The following is a 20,950-nucleotide window of genomic DNA, read 5'->3' as shown; positions in this document are numbered from 1 at the left end:
CAGTGGCGCTCCCACCGAGGGTTCGGATCCCACATGCAGACCGGCCGCTCACTGGCTGAGCGAGGGGCAGGAGCAACCCCGAGGGTTGCGATCCCATGGCCGGTCCCGGCCCGGTCCGGGCGCAACACAGGGTTGCGATCCGTTGCCGGTCATGAAAAAAGACAAAAAGGGGGAAAAAAAAAAAAAAAAAAAAGCCATGCTTCCATTGCTTTTGATAAGGAGCTTAGTTGTTTTGTTTACACGTAACTAAAACTTTCCTCTCACATATTTAGGGAATGTGATCCCCATGACAGAATTTTTATGTAGAAATCCTCATAAACCAAGATACCCTCTATGGCTGGGAAATTACACACATGGAGCCACATCACACGACATTTGTTCTTCACACACACTCTGGTGTAAATCCTCAGTACTGTCCTTTAACATCTCCCAAATAAACTTTTTCCCACGCTCACTCACATCAGTAGCTCCACTGCCTCTGATCCTTTTACATGAATTTATTTCTATACAATGTTCTAAAAACACCCCTTGGTTTGTACATAAGTTTTTTTTTTTTTCTTCATTTTTAAATTGCTTTATAACAACTGGTTTCCTGATTTTTTTTTTTTTAAATTTTCTCTTTTCTCTGAAATCTGCCATGATTTAAAAAAAAAAAAAAAAAAAAAAGGAAATAAAAGTGCCATGGCCAAAGGACAGGGTGGAGGAACAAAAGGCAAAAATAAAATTAAAAACATCAAATATGAAAATTCTCAGAGATAATGCATTTATAAACACAGAAATGGTTACAACAAAGATGGCCGTGATGAGTGGGTGTATATATATATATATATTTATATATATATATTTATATATAAATCCATGTCCGGCACCTGACCGTGGCACCTAGGGAGCTAAGTCCAGTCCTTGCGTTTGCCTTGAACTCTCCCTTCTCTGCAATACTCGTTTTAGGGTTTCACAGAGAACACAAAGCTCCCACAGCTCCTTGGGGGTTGGGATGGGGAGACAGAGAGTACAAGGCCTTGGTTGGCAGAGAAGGGAGAGACGGGCTCCAAGGAAAACCATAACCCACACTTCTAAGCCACCCTTGACCACTTTAGGAATCTCCGGCCCCTTGGGGACCACATCTCAGCCCTTTCCCCCCTACAAATAAAAGGAGGTTTAATCCCCACCCAGATCTCTTTCTACCAGCAGTAGGTAGGAAGCGAAGTGAGACAATGTAGGGAAGAAAATGGCTCTTGGGGACTGAGAAAACCTTTGTTTTCATGAGAAACCTCTGTTCTTTTGCAGGCAAGAACAGAACAGGAGGCTGGTTACATTCAGGGCTCCCTTCTCTCTGATGTGTGGGAGGGCCAGCCTCTAGTCTATCAGCCCAAACTTTGAGGATGAAGAGGGTAAGGACAGAGTAAGTGCCCACACTGGACAAGTTTCTATGAGGTCATAGCAAATCCTTCCCTTGAGCACCGACCCCCAATATTAAAAGCTTTGCTTGGGAGGGGAGACTGCTGGATTACACAATCAGCTCAGTATTCCTCTGCCAATCAGGAGGGCTGATGATGTTCCTTTTGAAGAGGAGTTGAGAATAAGGATGGTATCTTGTGAATGAAAGCCGTGCCTGAGGCCCAAGGAGACGAAGCCAAGGCTAATTAAGGAAGAAGAGGACTTTTCCCACCAAGAGAAGTTGGAGAAAGAAGGGACCAGAACTTCTTTCTCCTCTTCCCAGTGGATGGCAGCACGGATCTCTAAGAGCTGGCCAGGTGTTCCACCTGGATGGTGCTGGTGGTGACAGTGAGGCAGATGTCCTTATGATGTTCCGCCGTCTTATAGGGGGTCAGGTCAAAGGAACACTGGGGTGGAGGGTTGGGATTGCTGTCCCCACCACCCCCACCCTGGGGAGCTGCCCCAGGAGACTGGAAGTGTGGCTGTGGTTGTTGCTGCTGCTGTTGCTGCTGCTGCTGTGATGCCTGGGAGGCCTGGGCTTGCGCTTGGGCTTGGGCTTGGGCTTGGGCTTGGGCTTGGGCTTGGGCTTGGGCTTGGGCCACTGCTGCTGCCGCCGCTGCTGCCTGCACTTGTTGCTGGAGATCAGGAGGGTTGTGTTTGCGCATATGTTTCATAAGGTATGTTTCCTGAGGGAGATGGTAAAAAGAAATTGAGGGATAAAAAAGAAGGAAAAGAGATTACTTATAACTAGCATCCTGGACTCTTACTTTGCTTAACAGTAATATTTATACAGAGATATCTTGGAGCCAGGATTAAGTAGAACTCAAGTAGTACTTTCAGTGCTCACTATTAGGTAGAAAGGAAGGGGGATCTTTAGAAGTCACCGTGGACATTCAACTGGCAAAGGGAAAAGCTGCTGTTTTTCTCAAAGATCTCTGAATGGAACAACTTTACAATCTTTTTCTGGAGTCTAATAGAAAACACCTAACTGAAATATTTCTCCTCCCAAATTTTCAAGTGGCTTTATTTTGCCTTATGTTTAAGTAAAATGAAGAATCATTGTTTTCAATTTCTGTGAGCTTAGGGGATCAGGCATCCCCTAAATTCCTCAGCTATGAGTCTAATTAATTCCTGAATCTTTACTGATTCTGGTAAGTTGGAATTAGGGAGGCAGGGTATTTGCTGCAACATATCTTTATCCAGAAAGTGGGGTGAAGTGGACTGTAGTTTTACAGGACTATTGGGAAGGAAAGAGAAGCTGAGCGCTCACCGATGTATATGCCCGACTACAGATAGTGCAGGTGTACACCTTGGCATGCTTCACCGTATGCGTAGATAGGTGTACCTCTAATGAGGTTGCGTCTGTGTACGCCCGATGACAATTATGGCACTTGAAGGGTTTATCTTTGTTGTGTTGCCGTCTGTGGGACTGAGAAAATTGGGAGAAACCAGGATGAGTGCATTGTACTCCTCCCCGCTGCCTCCTTGACCTTTATGGAAAGACCTGAGGTGAGTGTCAGGCCTACCTGCTTCTCCTTCCATCCTAAGGCGGCAGAAACTGCTTTAAATGAAACTTCAGGAGCTAGAGGCTAAGGGAGGAAGCGTACCTAATGCAGGACATATCGGGATCCTGAAAATTGGGATGACGGCTTAGGCCTTGTCGCACTGCTCCACTGGTTCTTAGAGTGAGACGTGGGGACCTCTAGGGGTCACTAAGACCTTTTCACAAGGTCAAAACTCTTCAAAATAATAATAAAGTGCCTGACTTTTTCTCTCACTCTCTCATGATTTTACAGAGGTTACATGATGTGTGATCCAGCAATAGACTGAGTGCAGCAGATACATGTTCTGTTAAGCCAGACATTAAAGAAACTTGCAAAAATGTAAAAAGATGCCATTTTTCTCACTAAGTTTTTTTTTGGGGGGGGGTTGAAAATGTTATTTATGTTAATATGCAGTGGGTTTATTATTGTTCTTTTTAAAAGGATTACTAAATATTTTTCAAGTTTCTCAGTTTTACAGTATCTGTGTAGATAAATATCACCCACGTAAACCAAAGCTCTTTGGCTTCCTCAGTAATTTTTAAGAATGTAAAGGAGTCCTGAAAAAGCTTGAGATCTACTGTACTAGGCAAATGGCACTCTGACCCTAAGCCTCAGACTCAAGGTCTTGTGTGGAGGGTGGAACACTCACCTGCAGGTTGGAGAGTTGTGTGAAGGCTTTCTCACAGCCTGGATGTGCACATTTGTATGGTCGATCACCAGTGTGGATTCTGCATGGGATGAGAAGAGAAGAAAGGCAAAGGACATCAGCAAGGCCACTCAGAGACTGGCTCCTTAACAAATCTCCTCAGGCCAATCCTGCCCTCCTAGGAAACACATCAGATGGGCCTCCGGGAGGCACCAACTTTAGCTCCTCTATGACAGAGATCAGGTTGTAATGCCTGATTTCTGGCCACTGTCTGTATCACTCAGCTCAAGTTGAACCTCCTCTCTGCTGGTGGAGGAGGAACTGAGGTCTTGGCACCCAAGAGACAGGCAGCTCACAATTTGGCATACAAGTCAGCTCCTGCAGTAACTGTCCTAATGAACATTCAGAAACATAAGGTAAACACAATGGCAAGGAAAAGAAAAACATAACACCACTTTTTTGGCCCCCACTCTACAGCCAGAAACTATCCCCTAGCCTCAAGCATCACTTCCAGAGAAAGTTCTGGTATCAAAGAAAAGCAGAGTTAACACTGATTGTGAAGAGTAGTGGTGATATTAATGAAAACTCACAGAAACTTCTAAGGGCTTTTACCAGTCCAGCCCCCTAACCTCTGCTAAGATGAGCCAAAGACTTGAGGGTGCACCTAACACCTGCTCCTTGTCACAGATGTCAGAGCCATCCCTGTGATAAGGTGCTTTTTTGGACCACTGGTATAAAATCTCCAAAACATCACAGGACATGTCTCTTCTTTATGAAGAAAGCCTGACTCTTCCTCTTCTCAAAGAAAGATGTCTGATCACTTTAAGGTGAAGCCATCACATCCACAAGAAGTCAGGTGTGACAGCCTATGGCCAATAAGTCTGGACTCCAGATCAGCTTGAGATACCACTGAAGGAGATCATTGACTCTTCTAGTTGGCAGGTTCACTTCCTCCTACTCACTCCAGATTCACAGGATAAATGGTGGGCATCCTTATGAAGTATGAGCTGCTTCATGTTGTTCGCTAGCTCTCTGTGAATATTTAGTAAATGTCCTGTTTTGTTCTCTACTTCTGGCATCCTTTGGAGCCTTGCTTGTTGCTGTGGGTATCACCAGGCTGGTGTCCAGCTAATGCCTGATTACAGCTCCCATTCATAATTGGTGCCCTAAGGGCTAGAGGTATGGTCTTCTCCAATCAAATGCCTCTGCTTTGGCATCAAGGAAAATATCTTGCAAGATGTGCACGTGGGCATTTTCACGGAGGAAAATGAGGGAAAGAAAGTTGTCTCTGCTCCAGGTGTCACTGCCTCCCATGGATCAGGGAATATCACAGTCACTGTATCTCCCAAACGTAGCTCTTGCCCCAGAAAGGCTCTCTTGGTGCCCACTTGTGTTTCCAATGTTGTTGCTTGGTCATCATTCTTCCGAATGCCAGCCAGGTCTCTCCTCCAGCCAGGTCTCTCCCCCGCCCCCCGCATGCGGGTTGTTGTGTGTGTCCGGGGCGGGGGTGGGGAGGGCATGCCAGCGGGACGGGGGCAGTAGCCTGCCACTCTCCCTTACCGTGTGTGCTGCTGGAGGTGGGAGAGCTGGCGGAAGGCCTTCTGGCAGTAGGAACAGTTGTAGGGCTTGGCCCCCGAGTGGATACGGAGGTGCTGGGCCAGGTAGGAGGTGTTGGCGAAGGTCTTGGAGCAGTGCGGGCACTTGTGGGGCTTGATGGTCTCCGTGTGCATCTTGGAGTGAATCCTGCCGGAGAGGAGAGGAAGGAAGGGGGGAGGAGGAAGCAGTTCGACACCACGGGCTCAGCTCTCTGCTAGGTGAAATGACGTTGCTTGACGGATGAGAGCACCCCCTCCCCCCTCCTCCCAAACATACTCCAGCCTGGATAGGCTAATGAAGAGGACACCCAGATCTAGGTTGCTGCTGATCGTAAGTCGGTGGCTAAAATGGCAGTGAGATGATGAAGAGCTGCAACCCATGGCTCCGGGTAACCTTAAAATATTCAGTCTTGTCAAACCTCTGCTTTTTCCTAAGGTTACACACTCACCACAGATACCCTGCTTCCAAGCTGTAATTTGAACAAAGACCAATACCGCATGTTCCCCACGGACCTGAAGTTGAATGCACACCTTAGCTTTGAACTGAAGCATATAGTAAAAGTGGGCCTGCTCTGCAGAAGATTTCCAAACACAGACACAGAGAAACCACAAAAATTGTTCCACACTTTGGGACTGGAGATGACAATGTTCGAGACACCCCAAACTGCTAAATATAGTTTATTTTTCGCAGACAATAATAGAGGAGAATTTAGGAATTTAGGAGAGAGGCTCCTAAAGGGCAAAGGTGAAAGGGAGAAAGGAATACATGGGTACAGAGGAGTAGGTGCAGGCTACGTGGCCTTGAAGGAGGGTTTCACAGCCAGATAGTGGGTAAAACTGAGAGCAGCCTTACCGGGTGTGCTGCTGAAGGTGGGAGAGTTGGCGGAAGGACTTCTCACAGAAGTTACAACTGTAGGGCTTAGCCCCTGAGTGTATACGGATATGCTGGGCCAGGTAGGAGCTGTTGGCGAAGGTCTTGGAACAATGTGGGCACTTGTGGGGCTTGGTCTCGGTGTGTGACTTGGAGTGGATCTGCATCTCCGACTTTGAGTAGAATGTCAGTGAGCACATCCGGCACCTGGGCCAAGTGAGGGCAGCGGTTAGAACTCTTCCCACCAAGAAGGCACTGCTCAGCACTCCCGCACCCCACCCCCCACTTCCAAGAGAAGCCCACCTATCTGAGCTCTCTCCTATTCCAACTTTGGAGGAGGAACTCTATTTTATTCATCTTTATAGCCTAAGCTTCTAATAGTGCCCAGCACATTATAACTATTCAATAAATGTTTGCTGAATGTCTGGACTCCCTAAGCATACAAAACCAAGAATTCAACCAGGTAAGGCAGAAAAAAATATGTGCTCTGGGTAGATGTGGATTTCACTGGGCCAGGAATATCAGTTAACTTGTTTTCCTTCTGCCTATAACTTGATTTTAAACTTTTAAAGAGCTCCTTTCTCCAGGTATAAAGTACATCCCTTAGTATTCTTCGAGCCCCTTACATGATAATAAGGAACAACTGACTAGATTCTCTCCTGTCTCTACAGATAATTTTCTTCACTCAGATTCTTCCCTACTTCCTTTTGGCAGTGATTCCTGGAGGGATGAGGGTGGGGAAAATAACAATTATTTGGAGGAGCTTTTCCAAACCATATATGTCTGGACTTCACCCTGTATCTGACATTCCATCAGTCACCTACCCCACCCCACTCCCTAGCCCCACAGCAATCAAGTGAGAATCACTTCTGCAATAAGCCAAGGTAACTGTTAGGAGTGGGTTGTATCCCTCAAATGTTTAGGAGAAGAAGGTTTGTGGAACACTGATCTTCCATGCTAAACCTTTCCTCTCTCCTAGCATATGGAGCCAATGTCAGCACTCTGGGTTGACATCAATAGCATCTGAATGTACTTTCACTCATCACCCGAGTTGGTAATCCTTCTTCCTGCTGACTGTCCAACAATATCAAATAAGGAGGCCTCTGTGCAAGTTAAGCCACAACTATGCAGACTTTATTGGGTAAAAGCTATCTATACATGAGCTGGAACCCTGTCATTTTCATAAATAACTCCAGTACACAATGTGAGCTAGGAAAAAGGGCAATGGTGTGGGAAGTCAAGCAACTAACGCAAGTCCCTCTCCTTTAGGTTCTCTCCAACTTGTCTTCATACAAGGCGCTTGAGATGGTGTGGGGTGATGGTTCCTGCATTTTTTTCATCTTGGGAGAATTTTTTAGAGAAAACTGAGTTCAAGACTAAATAGAACACCAAATTCTTCAGAGAAAACAATGTCACTGTTAGTTGGGGTATGGTCCCTATATTAATCCTTTCACTAAAATTCTAATCATGAACACCAATTTCCATTCACTTAATAACACTGAAGGAAATCTACCAGTTTATCAATCCCTGGCTGTTGTCTGAAATGCCCAATCACTGTATGAGAGAAGGGGAGGTTCTGTTTATAGTTAGCATAGTCCAAAGGACACAGTCGATAGGAGTCTGGACACCTGGGCTCTACTCGGAGTTCACTTATAGGCTTGTTCATTAATCTAGACCTCATTTTTCTGGTCTGTAAAACAGAGAGATAAATTTTTGTCCCTAGAAGGGCAAGCAAACACCCAGGACAGTCAAAGGTAAGCCAAGAGTTCTCTAGTAATAAAACTGCATTAATGTTAACAGCATCAGTGTGGACAGATGAGCTCATGCTACTAAATATTTCCCTAAGACTGAGGTTAGAAACTGGACACATTGTCACTTGGAAAGCAACTGTTGCAAAATAGTTTCCCTTGACTGCTAAAATTTCTTAGACAGAACACCGTTTATTTTAACTTAAATAATATCTCATTAGTTTGTATGAGTGTGTTCGTCACACAACTGCGCCCTTAACCTGAAAGTTAATTATAAAAAAGAAAATAACCCTCTTCATCAAAGTTTCCAATTAGAGAAGAATCTGTAAAACTTAAATTAATTGATAATGGACTGAACAGTCTCAAAAGGTAGAATAACAGTATAATAACGATGATTATAATAATGATAATGATAACAATAATGGTCATTTGTTGTTGTGCCTAATATTGCCAAGCACTTTAAACACATTGTTTATACTCCTCACAACAACCTGGCAAGTATTATCCCTGTTTTACAGAATGGAACACCAAGGCTCAGAAAGTAAGTAATTTGCCAAAGGGCAGTTATTCACTATAAAGCCATAATGCTAACCTAATTAAGATTCCTGACACTAGAAGTATTCAAGCAAAAACTCTGAAATCCTGTGAAGCCTAATAAAAAGAGTAAAAAGTCCTCTAAAGCAAGGTGTTTAGTGGCTCAAAAGAAATTCCACTGAGGAGAGTTGTGGTAGTGGGCAGTTAGCAAGGGATACAAAAAAGCCAGCACCTCCTATCACTTGAAGCATTACTCCAGGGGGCACCATTCACACCCAATACAATGGAAATGGTGACCGTTGGAAATATGCAGTGTGATGGCCTTGGTTAGAATGACCATTTTGTATTATAGTCCCATTTTTTTCCTAAGATACTCAAAACAATTTCAAATACTCTGATTTTTCATCAAAACACTTCCACAAGATAGATGAGGGATTGACTGAGCTTCCCATTTCATAGATGGGAACAAAGAGTTGGAAGTAAGTTGACTTGCCCAGAGTAACAAAACCCAATTCCCCCAATACCTAGTCAAATGCTATGGACCACTAGAATGGACGTGGTTGACACACACATACATCAAAATAGGAATTCATTGTGATTAAAAAGATTCCTTTCGAGTTTCAGAGTTCCGAGTTTCTGAAGAAATTCTGTTCACCTAGGATACCATTAGTCACCCTGAAATTTCAGAGTTCTCTTTTGTCACCTGGATGTGGGGTCTTTCAAGAATTCCAGAAATACTGAGGGTATGGAAAGTCCTATCCGGTTTCCTTCCAATTGTTACATTTCTTTTCATATACAGTTTGGAAAGTCTGGAGATAGCTTTAATGTGATCCAAACAAACAAACAAAACTGGCAGAATCAGAGGACCCTGATTTGACTTCACTTTAAGCAAACACATAAAAATCCAAATTTCTACAAAATAAATTTAAAAGGGATTTTAAATGAATCAAATTTGTGAGGCACCTTTATAATATGACATGACATAAACATTTTCCAGGAACACTTTTATTGTATAAAGTGGGGTACACCTGTAATAATAAAGCTTCAATGAACTTTCAGGTTGAGCTAGAATTCTGTAGTGCTCAACACTTTCTGTATAGCAACATTCCCCTCATTTTTACTTATAAGGAGGGATTTAAACACTCTAGTTGTGGCTACTCTCCACAGCAGAACTATACAACACAAATAAAAATAAATGCTAAATGACAACTATTTTTGTCTTTCTTTTGAAGTTCCCAACATTTCAAATCTTATCTGATATATACTCCCAACAAATGGGAGGCATAAACAGAATTCTCCCCATTTTACAGATGAGGAAACTGAGGCCCAGAGAGGGGAAAAGGACTTGCCCAGGATCACACAGCAAGTTCGTGGTGGAGCCGGGAACTGAATCCATGAGCCCAAGGCTCTGTCCATTTCCTGTGCCGCAGTTCCCTTCGCTCCTAAAATGGGAACAACATTGCCCATCTCGGTACACTAAGGACAGACCCAGTCTCCCAGCCATGCACATCTGCCCCTGTCTGCGTCAAAGCTGTCGTAGTGGTTATTCCACTGTGTATACTGGGACCAAACTCCCCAAACCCACTAGGGCCCTTAACAGCACTCAAAGGAATTAAATGATTTTCAACTTTCAAAGCGCAGGGAGTTGACTTAGTAATTATTTTTGTATAGTACCACATGAAAATATGCATTGTAATGCTTTTTTGTAACGGGCAATTTAGAGAAAGTGGAGGATCAAAATGACTTCCACAAATTAAAATGTGAGCAAATAGTCATTTTATAAGCATATATTCCAAGGGGGGGAGGTAGCCTATTCCTCCCACCTGTTTATGTAGACCCCTCCCATCATCCCAACCATGCAGGGTCAGGCAGACTCACTGCTCAAATATGGCCCAAGAACTGGTGTATGGCACACGGGTTAGGTTAGGTGCTTACCAGAAAGATTTACTGGAAAAACAGGAATGGAAAATGTTGAAAGCAAAAAGGAGCTGCTGCAGACAGAGTCTCAAACCCACTCTAAAGCCTTATTTTAAGAAAGAAACTCTACTCTACCACTCAAAAATAAGTCAATGCTGATGACCCCAAAAACCAAGGTTAAAAAAAAAAAGGGGTGAGATGAGTCTGCATCCTGGGGGAAGAGGCACTAGAGACACTCAAAAATAAGTCAATGCTGATGACCCCAAAAGCCAAGGTTAAAAAAAAAAAGGGGTGAGATGAGTCTGCATCCTGGGGGAAGAGGCACTAGAGAAGTGCCAGCAGCTCTGCCTTCCTATCCCACAACAGAACACCTGATATGCAAGGGTGCCGAGGTAGAAAGTTGTCAGAGCAGGGCCTGACTGGGGCAAGACACAAAGAGTGTGAGGGAAGCCAAGACAGGGATCCTCACCCCATCCTGACCCTGGCTCTCATTCATACCTGTATGTCTTGCCGTCTTTCTGATGGTCATCATCATCCTCAGGGGAGAGGACATAAGGGTCATTCATCTCAGGCAGCCCTGATTCTAGCATCCGCTTCTTCTTTCGGCCCCGGGGAGCCTTAGGAGCCACACTGCCACCTCCACCACCACCTCCACCTCCTTCCTCTGTTAGGGTTGATGCTACCTTCTTGGAGAGGTCAGGGACCACCTGCAGGGCTTGTGAGCCAGGGGGAAGAGCTGAGACAATCATGGGAGCCGAAATGGGAAAGGTCTGAGCTGATGAGGCTGTGGTCACAAGAGAGCCTGAAGGGGACGTGATTACCAAACCTGGACCTAGGATTGGGAGAAAAAGGAGATGGTGTCATGTTGTCTCATCCTGACCCTAATCCTATTTCATTTTATTTCCCCTAGATCATTGTTCAATTAACCCCTCACCACCAACCCCCAGCCCAGAGTATATAGGAAACCCCAAACCCTGTAGAAAAATAATGGTCTCCTAACCCCTGTCCCCGCCCCCCTGGTAACAGTGAGATTTACCCCTTGATTGACTCCCTTCTCTTCTCCACCTCTGAGAACAGGAGACTCCTTGATTCAGAGAAGGAAAGAATGTCACCTCCTCAAAGGCAGGGACCGCATCTTCTACTTCTTTGTATCCCCCACAATGTCTAGCACATTGCTAGGCACACAGTAGGCACTTAATAAAAATCTGATTGAGTAATCAAACACATATCCCACTCCCCATGTCCTCAGAGCCCTCCAGCCTGGGGTACTGATCATGGAAGATCAACACCTCAGATTGGAGAAGAGCAGAGTTGCTCACCAGCAGTCATCAGTCCTGTAGATGGCACAGGGACCACCGTGATATTCTGGGTAACAGACGCCTGGCTGTGTGGGGTCAGCTGGTCTGACTTGGACTCTGTGTCCATATTGATGCCTGAGGGCAGGGACACTGAGGCAGGCACTGTCAGCAGGGTAGGGTAGTGAGGTGGAGCCAGCCCACAGCCCTTCTCTGGCAACAGCTGATCCTTCATCTTGTTGATGAACATTGTGTTCTCAATCTAAAAGAAAAGGAAGGGGCAGGGGAGTGCCCTCTTCAGACTGAGTCGGATTTTGTCTGTATCCCATGCACTTTTCAGTATCTGTCCTCCTCCTTGGAGATCAAGGAACAAGTAGGTAATATCTTTGTGCTTCCAGAGAGAAGCCAAGACAGAAATACTATACAATTCTCAGTGAAACAGCATGTAGTTTGTCTTGCTTCATCTGCACAGCAATAGAACTTACTACTCAGAGTTGAAAAAAGTAAACAATGGGGGAGAGCAAAAAAAGCAACCACTTACTTGTCCTGAGACTGTGGGGATAGAAGGCCAGAAGTATGGGTTAGAATTGAAGTGAGATTCTTCCATTCTACCTGAAGAAAGAAAGAGAGACCACATTACACTCAGGAATAAATCTGAAAAGGCTTGGCAATGGAGAAGGGGAGTTGAGGGATTCCTGGCCTCTTCTCTGGTTGGGAATCAGCAGTCATAACCTTAGTGTGTAGCATACCAGTCCCCTTGGTCAGAACCACTCAGCATTGCATCCCCATCCGACAGAGGCTATCCTAGTTAAATGCTTGTGATAGAACTTATATACATCTCATTTACCCAGAAGATGTTTTCCATGCTCCAAAGAAACAGAATTGGTATTACTTTCCTTTGTTGACAAGAAGAGAAACTGAGGTCATGAGAGGGGAAGGGATGTGCCCAAGGTCATACAAAGCAAATTACTGATTGGTTTGAGAACAGCCAGGGTACCTACCACTGTTCCTCTTTTCCCTTATCCCTGAAATCCATCTTCTTTGGAATAAAAATGTCAAGAACTGTAATTAACATGTCTACAGTTCTATGCAGCTTGAATAGGTTCTAGGCCAGAACACACAATGTCCAAGAGAACTAAAGAATGAAATTAGCAGGATTTAGAATCAAGGTATCTTTTGAGTACCAGCTGATACCCGGGGACCACATCTCACTGATCCCACCAAAGTCTAAGAACATCCAACCCACGGTGCTGCACTAGATACCACACACGCTGGGCTAAACAGTAAGAACCAAGGAATCACCAGTTTGATAAAGAATTTTGGCATCAGCAGTAGCACCCCAGATTCCCACCCAAAGGGATTCAGAATAACGGCAATGGGGGACCAGAACACATACACAATACTAGACTCCTGCTTTGTATTTCTCAAACACTATGTTTCCAAGAAAATTTTGGCATCAGCAGTAGCACCCCAGATTCCCACCCAAAGGGATTCAGAATAACGGCAATGGGGGGCCAGAACACATACACAATACTAGACTCCTGCTTTGTATTTCTCAAACACTATGTTTCCAAGAATTCAAATTCTTCTCTGTATGTAGAAGACAATTAAGCTTAGAACTTTGTGAGTGAGGAATAAGAAGCAAGAAGAGTGATCCCTCAGAATCACGTTGCCAAGTCACAGATGGGTATGAATCGAGGCATCCCACCACCAATTTTCACACTCCCATCACTTCTTGAAGCAAGGCTTAATTGGCAGTGTGCTGGTCAAGACTAGCTTCCCAAAATCCTGGACCAGGAAAGATCCAGCACCACAGAAAGCAGGTAAAGAGAGAGTATGAGACTGGTGGACTGGGGAAATGAACAACAACAGGAAATAACCATTATCACCACGCTACTCCTGTGACCCAAGAGCAACCATGGTTCAGGTGGGGAAGAAAGACCTGTGACTTACGGCCAACTCATACCCACTGGGGATATGCTGGAGGCAAACACCAGAGACACGAAGAGCCAGAGGGCACAAACACTGAGTTTCAAGTTGTGTCTAAGGAAATTGGGAAAGACTTTCAACAAAGGAGTTGAAGCTGAAAATCGCTTTAAATATAACTCTGTTCTTTATCCTTCTCCAGAAGGCTCATGACATTTTTTGCTCTGTTAAACAGTATCCTCGATTTTCATAAAACTTATAAAGGGAAGAACAGAATTTCAGCCTGTTTTTTCTTAAGAAGTAGCAAGAGAGGAATGCACCAAATCTGTGACTACAACAGCTTTACATAAATAAGGCTCAATATTAAAAGACTGAGGACCAACCACAGGCAAATTCTGTTCCCTGAATTATAAAATACAGTAAAACTAGACAGTCTCTGGCATAGATGCTCACCCAGTCCTTCCAGTCCTAGCTTTAGAAAGGGGTCTCAGGTCCTCCTCAGGCAAAAGAATCAAGAAACAATCAGATGACAGTTTAAGGGGATCCAATCTTGCCAAGCTTTTCGGGAGGCAGTGATCACATCTTCTACATTTGTATCTTTCCACTGTTCCTAAAACAGGACTCATCGCCCAAGAGGCAATTACATATTTAATGAATTTAACAGAGGACTCTATACATATAGATTTTGACAACAATGCTAGGGGCTCAAACCGCAACCCACAACCCCTGTCTATCTAACCTAGCCAAGAGAAATGAAATAGACAAGAGGCAGGAGAGGTGATGGGTGGTGGGAATGAAGTAGAGAATTAGGCTGGAGAGTAAAAGAAAGTAAGGTCTAGTACACAATTTCCCCCTAAAAAGATCAAGGAAATAAATGCATTATGGATGTGAAAATTTAGGAGGGAGGAACTGAGAGCTGAAAATAAAAATGTCCCCACACAGGATCCCTGTGAACAATGTGCCTTCCTCTCTCCAAAATGATTACATCCATTCATATTGTTCTACAGGTGGCTCAGGCGAAGCAGAGTTTCTGAGGGTACCCCTTTGAGTTCTTACAAAGAGGGCATACAAAGTGATGTGGTGGACAATATTACCACTGCCATCACCATTATCATTAACATTTATTAAGTGCTTATTGTATTCAAGGTAGCGTTCTAAGCACTTTGAAACTCTTACATCGTTTAATCCCCACAACAATTCTATGAGGAAGGTAATGTAACCCGCATTTTTCAAATGAGGAAATTGGAGGCATAGAGTCAAATAATAAACAGCAGAGCAGGGTTCTGAACCCAGACACCAAAGAGCAAGTTAAGGAAAGGGTTTCTAAATCCATACAATTGAAGTAGATACTCTCTGATGTTGTGACTTAATCCAGGAATTAAAATTTAGAATATTCCCAGGAATGAACTATACCTTTTTTAGGTAGTTCTCAACGAATGTTTTCAAAATTGAAGTTTTTGATGGGCCGGCCCGTGGCTCACTCGGGAGAGTGCGGTGCTGATAACACCAAGGCCGCGGGTTCGGATCCCATATAGGGATGGCCGGTTGGCTCACTGGGTGAGCGTGGTGCTGACAACACCAAGTCAAGGGTTAAGATCCCCTTACCCGTCATCTTTAAAAAAAAAAAAAAAATTGAAGTTTTTGATAATAGCAAAATGACATGCAGTTCAGTATCATATTCCCTGTCCACATTCTGTGAAATCTCACTTGGCTACCAAGCTAACTAATTCTAGAATGATGGAAAATAACAAGGCCAGACCTTCCAGAGGAAAATAAATAAAGGGTACCTCCACTTACTTGGATACCTAGACTATCACTCTGCTTTGTTTCTTAAGAGAACAAAGCTGAAGGTCAAAACTACAGAGGGTCTGGGCCGGCCCGTGGCTCACTCGGTAGAGTGCGGTGCTGATAACACCAAGGCCCCGGGTTCGGATCCCACATAGGGATGGCCGGTTCGCGCACTGGCTGAGCGTGATGCTGACAACACCAAGTCAAGGGTTAAGATCCCCTTACTGGTCATCTTTTAAAAAAAAAAAAAAAAAAAAAAAAAAACTACAGAGGGTCTTGGGACAAGACAAGACAATATATGTGCCTCATGGGCTTTTGATAAATAGGCCAGTTCAAAAGGTGGGCACATGGAGAGTATGCTCACACAACTATAAGCAATATTTAACTGCAAAATGATACTGAGAAATGCTATATACCACTGCTCTGCTGATAAGGCTGACTTAAATCTCTGTATCCTTGAAATGAGATCAGTTAGAGAGCCAGGAATGAAGGCTATTGCTAGAATACAGTGTAAACATCACCCCCTGGAGTTGTGTAACAGTGCCTGGTGCCAGATCACTTAAATATCTGTTTCCTGTCCATTTTACCACTTACCCTCTTACTCTATCTTTCATGGAGGAAATCTCACCAAACCATTCCAACATCCAAGCAGCCATATATCAACATTCTTACAACCCAAAGGAGCTCACTGATATTATGGGGAAAACTCATCTCTACAAAGAGTGCCAGCTTTAATGATTACACCATTAGAAAAAGAAAAAAAAAGAACCAGTTTACCCTAAACTGAGAAGGAAGAGGAAGGCCTCTATTATAGTCCCAAAAAGCAGGAAAGAAGGAAAAATGTAATAGATGGAAAGGCGAATGCTGGGTTCTAATTCCAACTTCACTACTGCACCAAATATCAACTGTTCTGTTAACAAGAAGGGAGATTTACTATAATTAAGTTGGTTGGTACTTTTCTTTCAAGAGGTTCAAGGAACTACATATTCTTTCTCTAACCTCAAAAGTGATCTTGGAGGGCCGGCCCGTGGCTCACTTGGGTGAGTGTGGTGCTGACAACACCAAGTCAAGGGTGAAGATCCCCTTACGGTCATCTTAAAAAAAAAAAAAAAAGTGATCTTGGAAGCACAAGGGAGGTGAATAAGAGAGACACTGTTAAGTAACATCCATGAAACACACAGTAGGACTTGAACTCTTGCATCAGAGCTCTGTCCATCTGACCACATCCTTCCACAGTGCTACCAACCAGCCAAGGATAAAGGTGTCATGGCCTCCAGCATGTGGTTTTGGCAGATATGCTGAAGACAACCACTTCTTTCCCCTTTCCTAATACTTACTACTACTGATTTTTTTTTACTGTTGTTTTTCAAGTAAAGCATGATTTTCTTTTCCCAAGAAAATATCATTCCCTTAACACAACCAACCTTTAGAAAATCATGAAATACTCACACTCCTAGCTAGAGAATGGACCTAGGAATCAAGACTTGTGGATTCTAATTCTAGGTTCTACATCAGTAGATGACTCTTAACAATTAACTACTAAGTTTCTGTTAGGGTGGAGGATGGAAGAGGATTTCCCCTTTACACTAGGTTCATTAGCCTATGGTGATGGGATGGAGGCAGCGCAAAAAAGAGAAAGAATAAAATGCTAAAAGTGCTCCTGAAAAGAAAAGAGTTGGAGAAATACTTCCAAGCGATAAGGACTATTAGCAACAATTAGTGAAAATTACATAAAGACCACATAATTACAAAGGAACTACCCAAAAGTAACCGTATAGCTTCCAGCTTAGTAATCATCTACAAGAAGCATCGACATGAAAAAGATGCAAAAAACAAGGAATTAGAATTCAACTACAGAAAGAACTTAGACACTCTATAGAGAGAAACAGTTCCAAAATGCACAGTTGCAGAAAGGTTGCAACGTTAACTGAAGACTTGAAATGAAGAAATGCAGAGAACCATTTTTTTCTCAATAAGGAAACAAAATTTCTTTCTCTCAGGTTCTGAAGACATTCAAAAAGAGCCATCCCAATAGGATTTGGGGCCTTCCTGCTACTACCCATGAAGTCTTCCAAGAACAAAATAATTCAGAACAGGTTTAACCCCAATTCTACTAGGAAAGACCATCATACAAACCAAAAGGACCACTACCACTATGCAGCTGGCAATCTGGGCCAGCAGCTTCTACTCTGGGCACTGCTGGACCATTATACACTGTACCCTGTGGGAGGAACAGCATTTTGCTCTCTCTTTGCTGTGTCTTTCCATTATAAATGATGAATCTGGGAAATGTGAAGCAAAATAAATAAATAAGGCTGGAGGAAAAGGGATATGTACGTAACATTTAATCATCAACTTGGCTTAGAAACCTATGGGGGGCATTTTAACTGACACACGGAGGCCCTATGGAATCAAGCTCTAGAGGTTGGTCTCAAGGCTAGTGGAGGTTCTGTTTATTTCGGGGATGGGGAACTGTGATGAGAACTGTCCCGTTAGTGGTGGGAGACTTCACTCAGGGTCGCCCCTGTGATACCCCTCATTTCCAATGAAACTATGCTTTGCTCTTAACCATAGAAAAGGGTTCTTGGTGACATTTTGTCTTGGGGGTGGGAGAACTGAGGTTCAGAATTTAAACCTGAATTACTGATAGGACCTACCTCCTGCCCCCACAAGATCCCAGAAGGAAGCCCCAGAGGCCCACCATTCCACCACTGCCTTCCCAGGAGTTGTCAGAGCTCAGGGATACCCATCCCATGCCTGTGCCTGATCTACAGAGTGGAAGCTGATTACTCAAAGCAAGAGCCAATGCCAAAGTATCTGGTTCTCGAAACAAACGCCTGGGTTCAAATCCTGGCTAGGCCTCTTCTTAATAACTTTGTGATGTGGTGCAAGTTTCTTAACTTCTCTGTGCTTCAGCTTCCTTATGTATAAAACGGAGATAATACTACTACTTTGCAGGGTTTTTGTGAAGATTAAGTGGATTGATACATGTAATGTACTACAAATAGTGCCTGGCACAGAGTAAGTGCACAAAAAGTTTGTTACTACTGTCTAAAAAAGAAAAAAAGGGCCGGCCTGTGGCTCACTTGGGAGAGTGCGGTGCTGATAACACCAAGGCCATGGGTTCGGATCTATATAGGGATGGCTGGTTAGCTCACTGGTTGAGCGTGGTGCAGACAACACCAAGCCAAGGGTTGAGATCCCCTTACCGGTCATCTTTAAAAAAGAAAAGAAACCTACAGGGAATACGGCTGGCCAGTTAACTCAGGTGGTAAGAGCACGATATTGTAACACCAAGGTTAAGAGTTCAGATCCTCAAACCTGCCAGCAGTAAAACAAACAAAAAGAAGACACCTATAGGGAATAAATTTTATAAACTAGATTGGAAATAGTTCTTAAAAGAAACCTCTAGGTCATCCCTAAAAGATCTGAGAAAACAAACAAACAAACAAAACCTCTAGGATTATAAACTCTGAATTCAAAACTCTTTGGGATTGACACATTGTCATCTTCAGGCTACCTGAAACTCTCACTATCATTATCAGGCCTCTTTTTTTTTAATTCTTCCAGACCTACTTCTGAAGTCCACTGTACAGTTTTATCTACTTTACTTCAAACTCCCACAAAGCTGGGTTTTTCCCCCTGAAAACTTCACCCTGCCACACCAAATTCAAATAACCCTGTGTTACAGATTTTAATCATTCAACAGATCCACTCCTAACACTGGAAGATTAAGGATAGAAACCCAACTCTAAACTCAGCTCTGCTTGTTCCAAATACAAGAAAGCAATCCCATAATGCCAATAAGGACTATACTGGCAATTAGGGCCTGTGTCCCCAAAGTAGAATACATTTCTCCTATGGATACAATGCAACACTACTCAAGGGTTTCACTTGATCATTTCACATTTCATTCCTGATGAGTACTAGCGGGAATGGAAGGTAGGTGACAGAATACAGTGTCAACTTTTTACACAAAAACTTCCTGGGTACTGTCATGAGATAATAGGAAAAGGCTGATTTTCTCCCACAGCAAACACCAGTATTACAATTGCTATTACTGGAAGAATTATGTCACATTAAAAAAATTTTTTTTATTATGACCACTTCTCCCCAAAACCCGAAAAGCCATTAATTCAAAATTGTCTTACCCTCTCTCTCTCTTCCTCCTGTCGCCTTATTCCTTCTCCTTTCCAGGGCTCCTGACCTTTCTGTAAACAAATTGTCTAGGTTACAGGAGCCAGTAGGGTGCAGCCACCAGAGAACTGCGGAGAACTTCAGAAATTCTTTGACTGTCAGCAGTCAGTCTGGAAGGCAGGCAGACCCCCAACCAACAATCCAAACATGTAAGGATATAATAAAAGAAGTCTAGTGGCGCCCCTTATGTGGATACAAGGAACATAAATCCAGTTCCCAGAAACTAAGATGAACTCTATCACCAGCGTTTGGGTTTCACTCCTAGGCTCAAACACTGGTTCTTCTTCGGTCCCAGGCCAAAGGTAATCAGGGTCAGAGAACAGAAGAGTTGGAAGAGGAGGAGGGTCCCTGCGCCTGAGGAGTGGCTCAGAAGGCAAAGCCGAGGACTGGTGGGATGCACAAGCCCTTACGTCAGGCACAGTGCCAGTTCAGGCCCAGCCACTTCCTCCAGCCTTCCCCCCACTTCTTCGAGGACTTCGCCCCCTGCCTACCCAAGGCCTTGTGCCGAGAAGTACCTCTCTCAACCTGCACAGCGGACTATCTACTGGAGACCCCAGCTGCCCCCACAAAACCTTCGCTCCCCTGAGACAGCCCCTGGGAACCTTCTCCTGATGTCGCCCCCCACCTCTTCCTCAAACACCCTTTCCTGGGACGTCCCTCCTTCCCCTCCAAGGAGCTGAACTCTACCACCCACCAGACAGGCACCCGCCCCCTAAACCCCCCCATTCCTCCCCATCGCCCGCTCCTCCATAACCACTTCCGGTTCCGGGATGGACACACATACAGTCACATCGTGGACCCCCGTCCCGGCCCCCCCCAAAAAAAGGGAGGAGGGAGGAGCAGGGAGCTTGGCGCGCGCCGGCTGCAGCGGCGCGAGACTCACCCGGCGGCGACGGCTGCGGCGGCGCCAGAGCCTGAGCCAGAGCGCGGGAGGGGCGGCGTTTGCTGGGAAAGGAGGGAGTCGAGTGGGGTGGGAGGGCCAGGAGGGGCGAGGGAGGGGGAGCGCGAGGCGGAGCGCTCGGGCACGCACTTCGGGCGCGAGACAGACCCACACACTCACACGCACGGAATGCGCGCGAGACGCGCAGGGCGGGGGCGCGAGGCAGTGGGTGGCCCCCTCCTCCCTAACACTCACCCGGAAGTGCTGCTGCAGCCCGTGCTCCCCAGAACCCCAATTCCTCCACGCCCCCTCCCTCCCTCCCCCCCCACAGGCTCCGAGAAGAGCCGCTGCGGAGAGAAGGCGGGAGCGCCGGAAACGAAAAGGGGGGGCGGGAGGGAAATAGCAATGTAGGGGGGCGGTGTGGGGAAACGGGGGGAGTGCAAGGGCCGAGTCACTTCCGGGAATGGCGGGAACACATCCGGCGCCGCTAGCGCCCTGGTGTAGTCAGGGCAGAAGTTACGACAAGTAAGGGCGGAAGTGGCTTCTGCCCAGGGACGCTGTAGAATCTTCAG

The 20,950-nt window shown here is 44.8% G+C and overlaps 1 protein-coding gene across 8 annotated transcripts; it reads right to left on the bottom strand.

The window, feature by feature from the left end:
* Nucleotides 1–468: 468 nt before the first annotated feature.
* ZNF384 (zinc finger protein 384) lies at nt 469–20,841 on the bottom strand. Of its 8 annotated transcripts, XM_008584824.1 has the most exons (13): nt 20,634–20,740; nt 20,382–20,443; nt 19,453–19,512; nt 12,129–12,199; nt 11,612–11,849; nt 11,329–11,376; nt 10,791–11,124; nt 9,725–9,817; nt 6,076–6,300; nt 5,188–5,370; nt 3,631–3,709; nt 2,708–2,866; nt 739–2,123 (listed from the first exon to the last, which is right to left on the bottom strand). In XM_008584824.1, the coding sequence occupies exons 4-13, from the start codon at nt 12,192–12,194 to the stop codon at nt 1,740–1,742; spliced, it is 1,809 nt and encodes a 602-aa protein (XP_008583046.1). In that variant the 5' UTR covers nt 12,195–12,199; nt 19,453–19,512; nt 20,382–20,443; nt 20,634–20,740; the 3' UTR covers nt 739–1,739. The 8 variants fall into 8 exon arrangements, with proteins under 8 accessions (XP_008583049.1, XP_008583052.1, XP_008583046.1 ...); XM_008584823.1 differs by lacking the exon at nt 20,382–20,443; XM_008584827.1 differs by lacking the exons at nt 9,725–9,817; nt 20,382–20,443 and having other exon boundaries at nt 469–2,123; nt 20,634–20,841.
* Between the last annotated feature and the right edge of the window lie 109 nt (nt 20,842–20,950).

Source organism: Galeopterus variegatus, unplaced genomic scaffold (genome assembly GCF_000696425.1).
Source record: "Galeopterus variegatus unplaced genomic scaffold, G_variegatus-3.0.2 Scaffold3382, whole genome shotgun sequence".
In the NCBI taxonomy this organism is placed as follows: Eukaryota; Metazoa; Chordata; class Mammalia; order Dermoptera; family Cynocephalidae; genus Galeopterus; species Galeopterus variegatus.
Note: the sequence above shows the minus strand (reverse complement) of the source record. Positions and strands in the feature narration are given on the sequence as shown.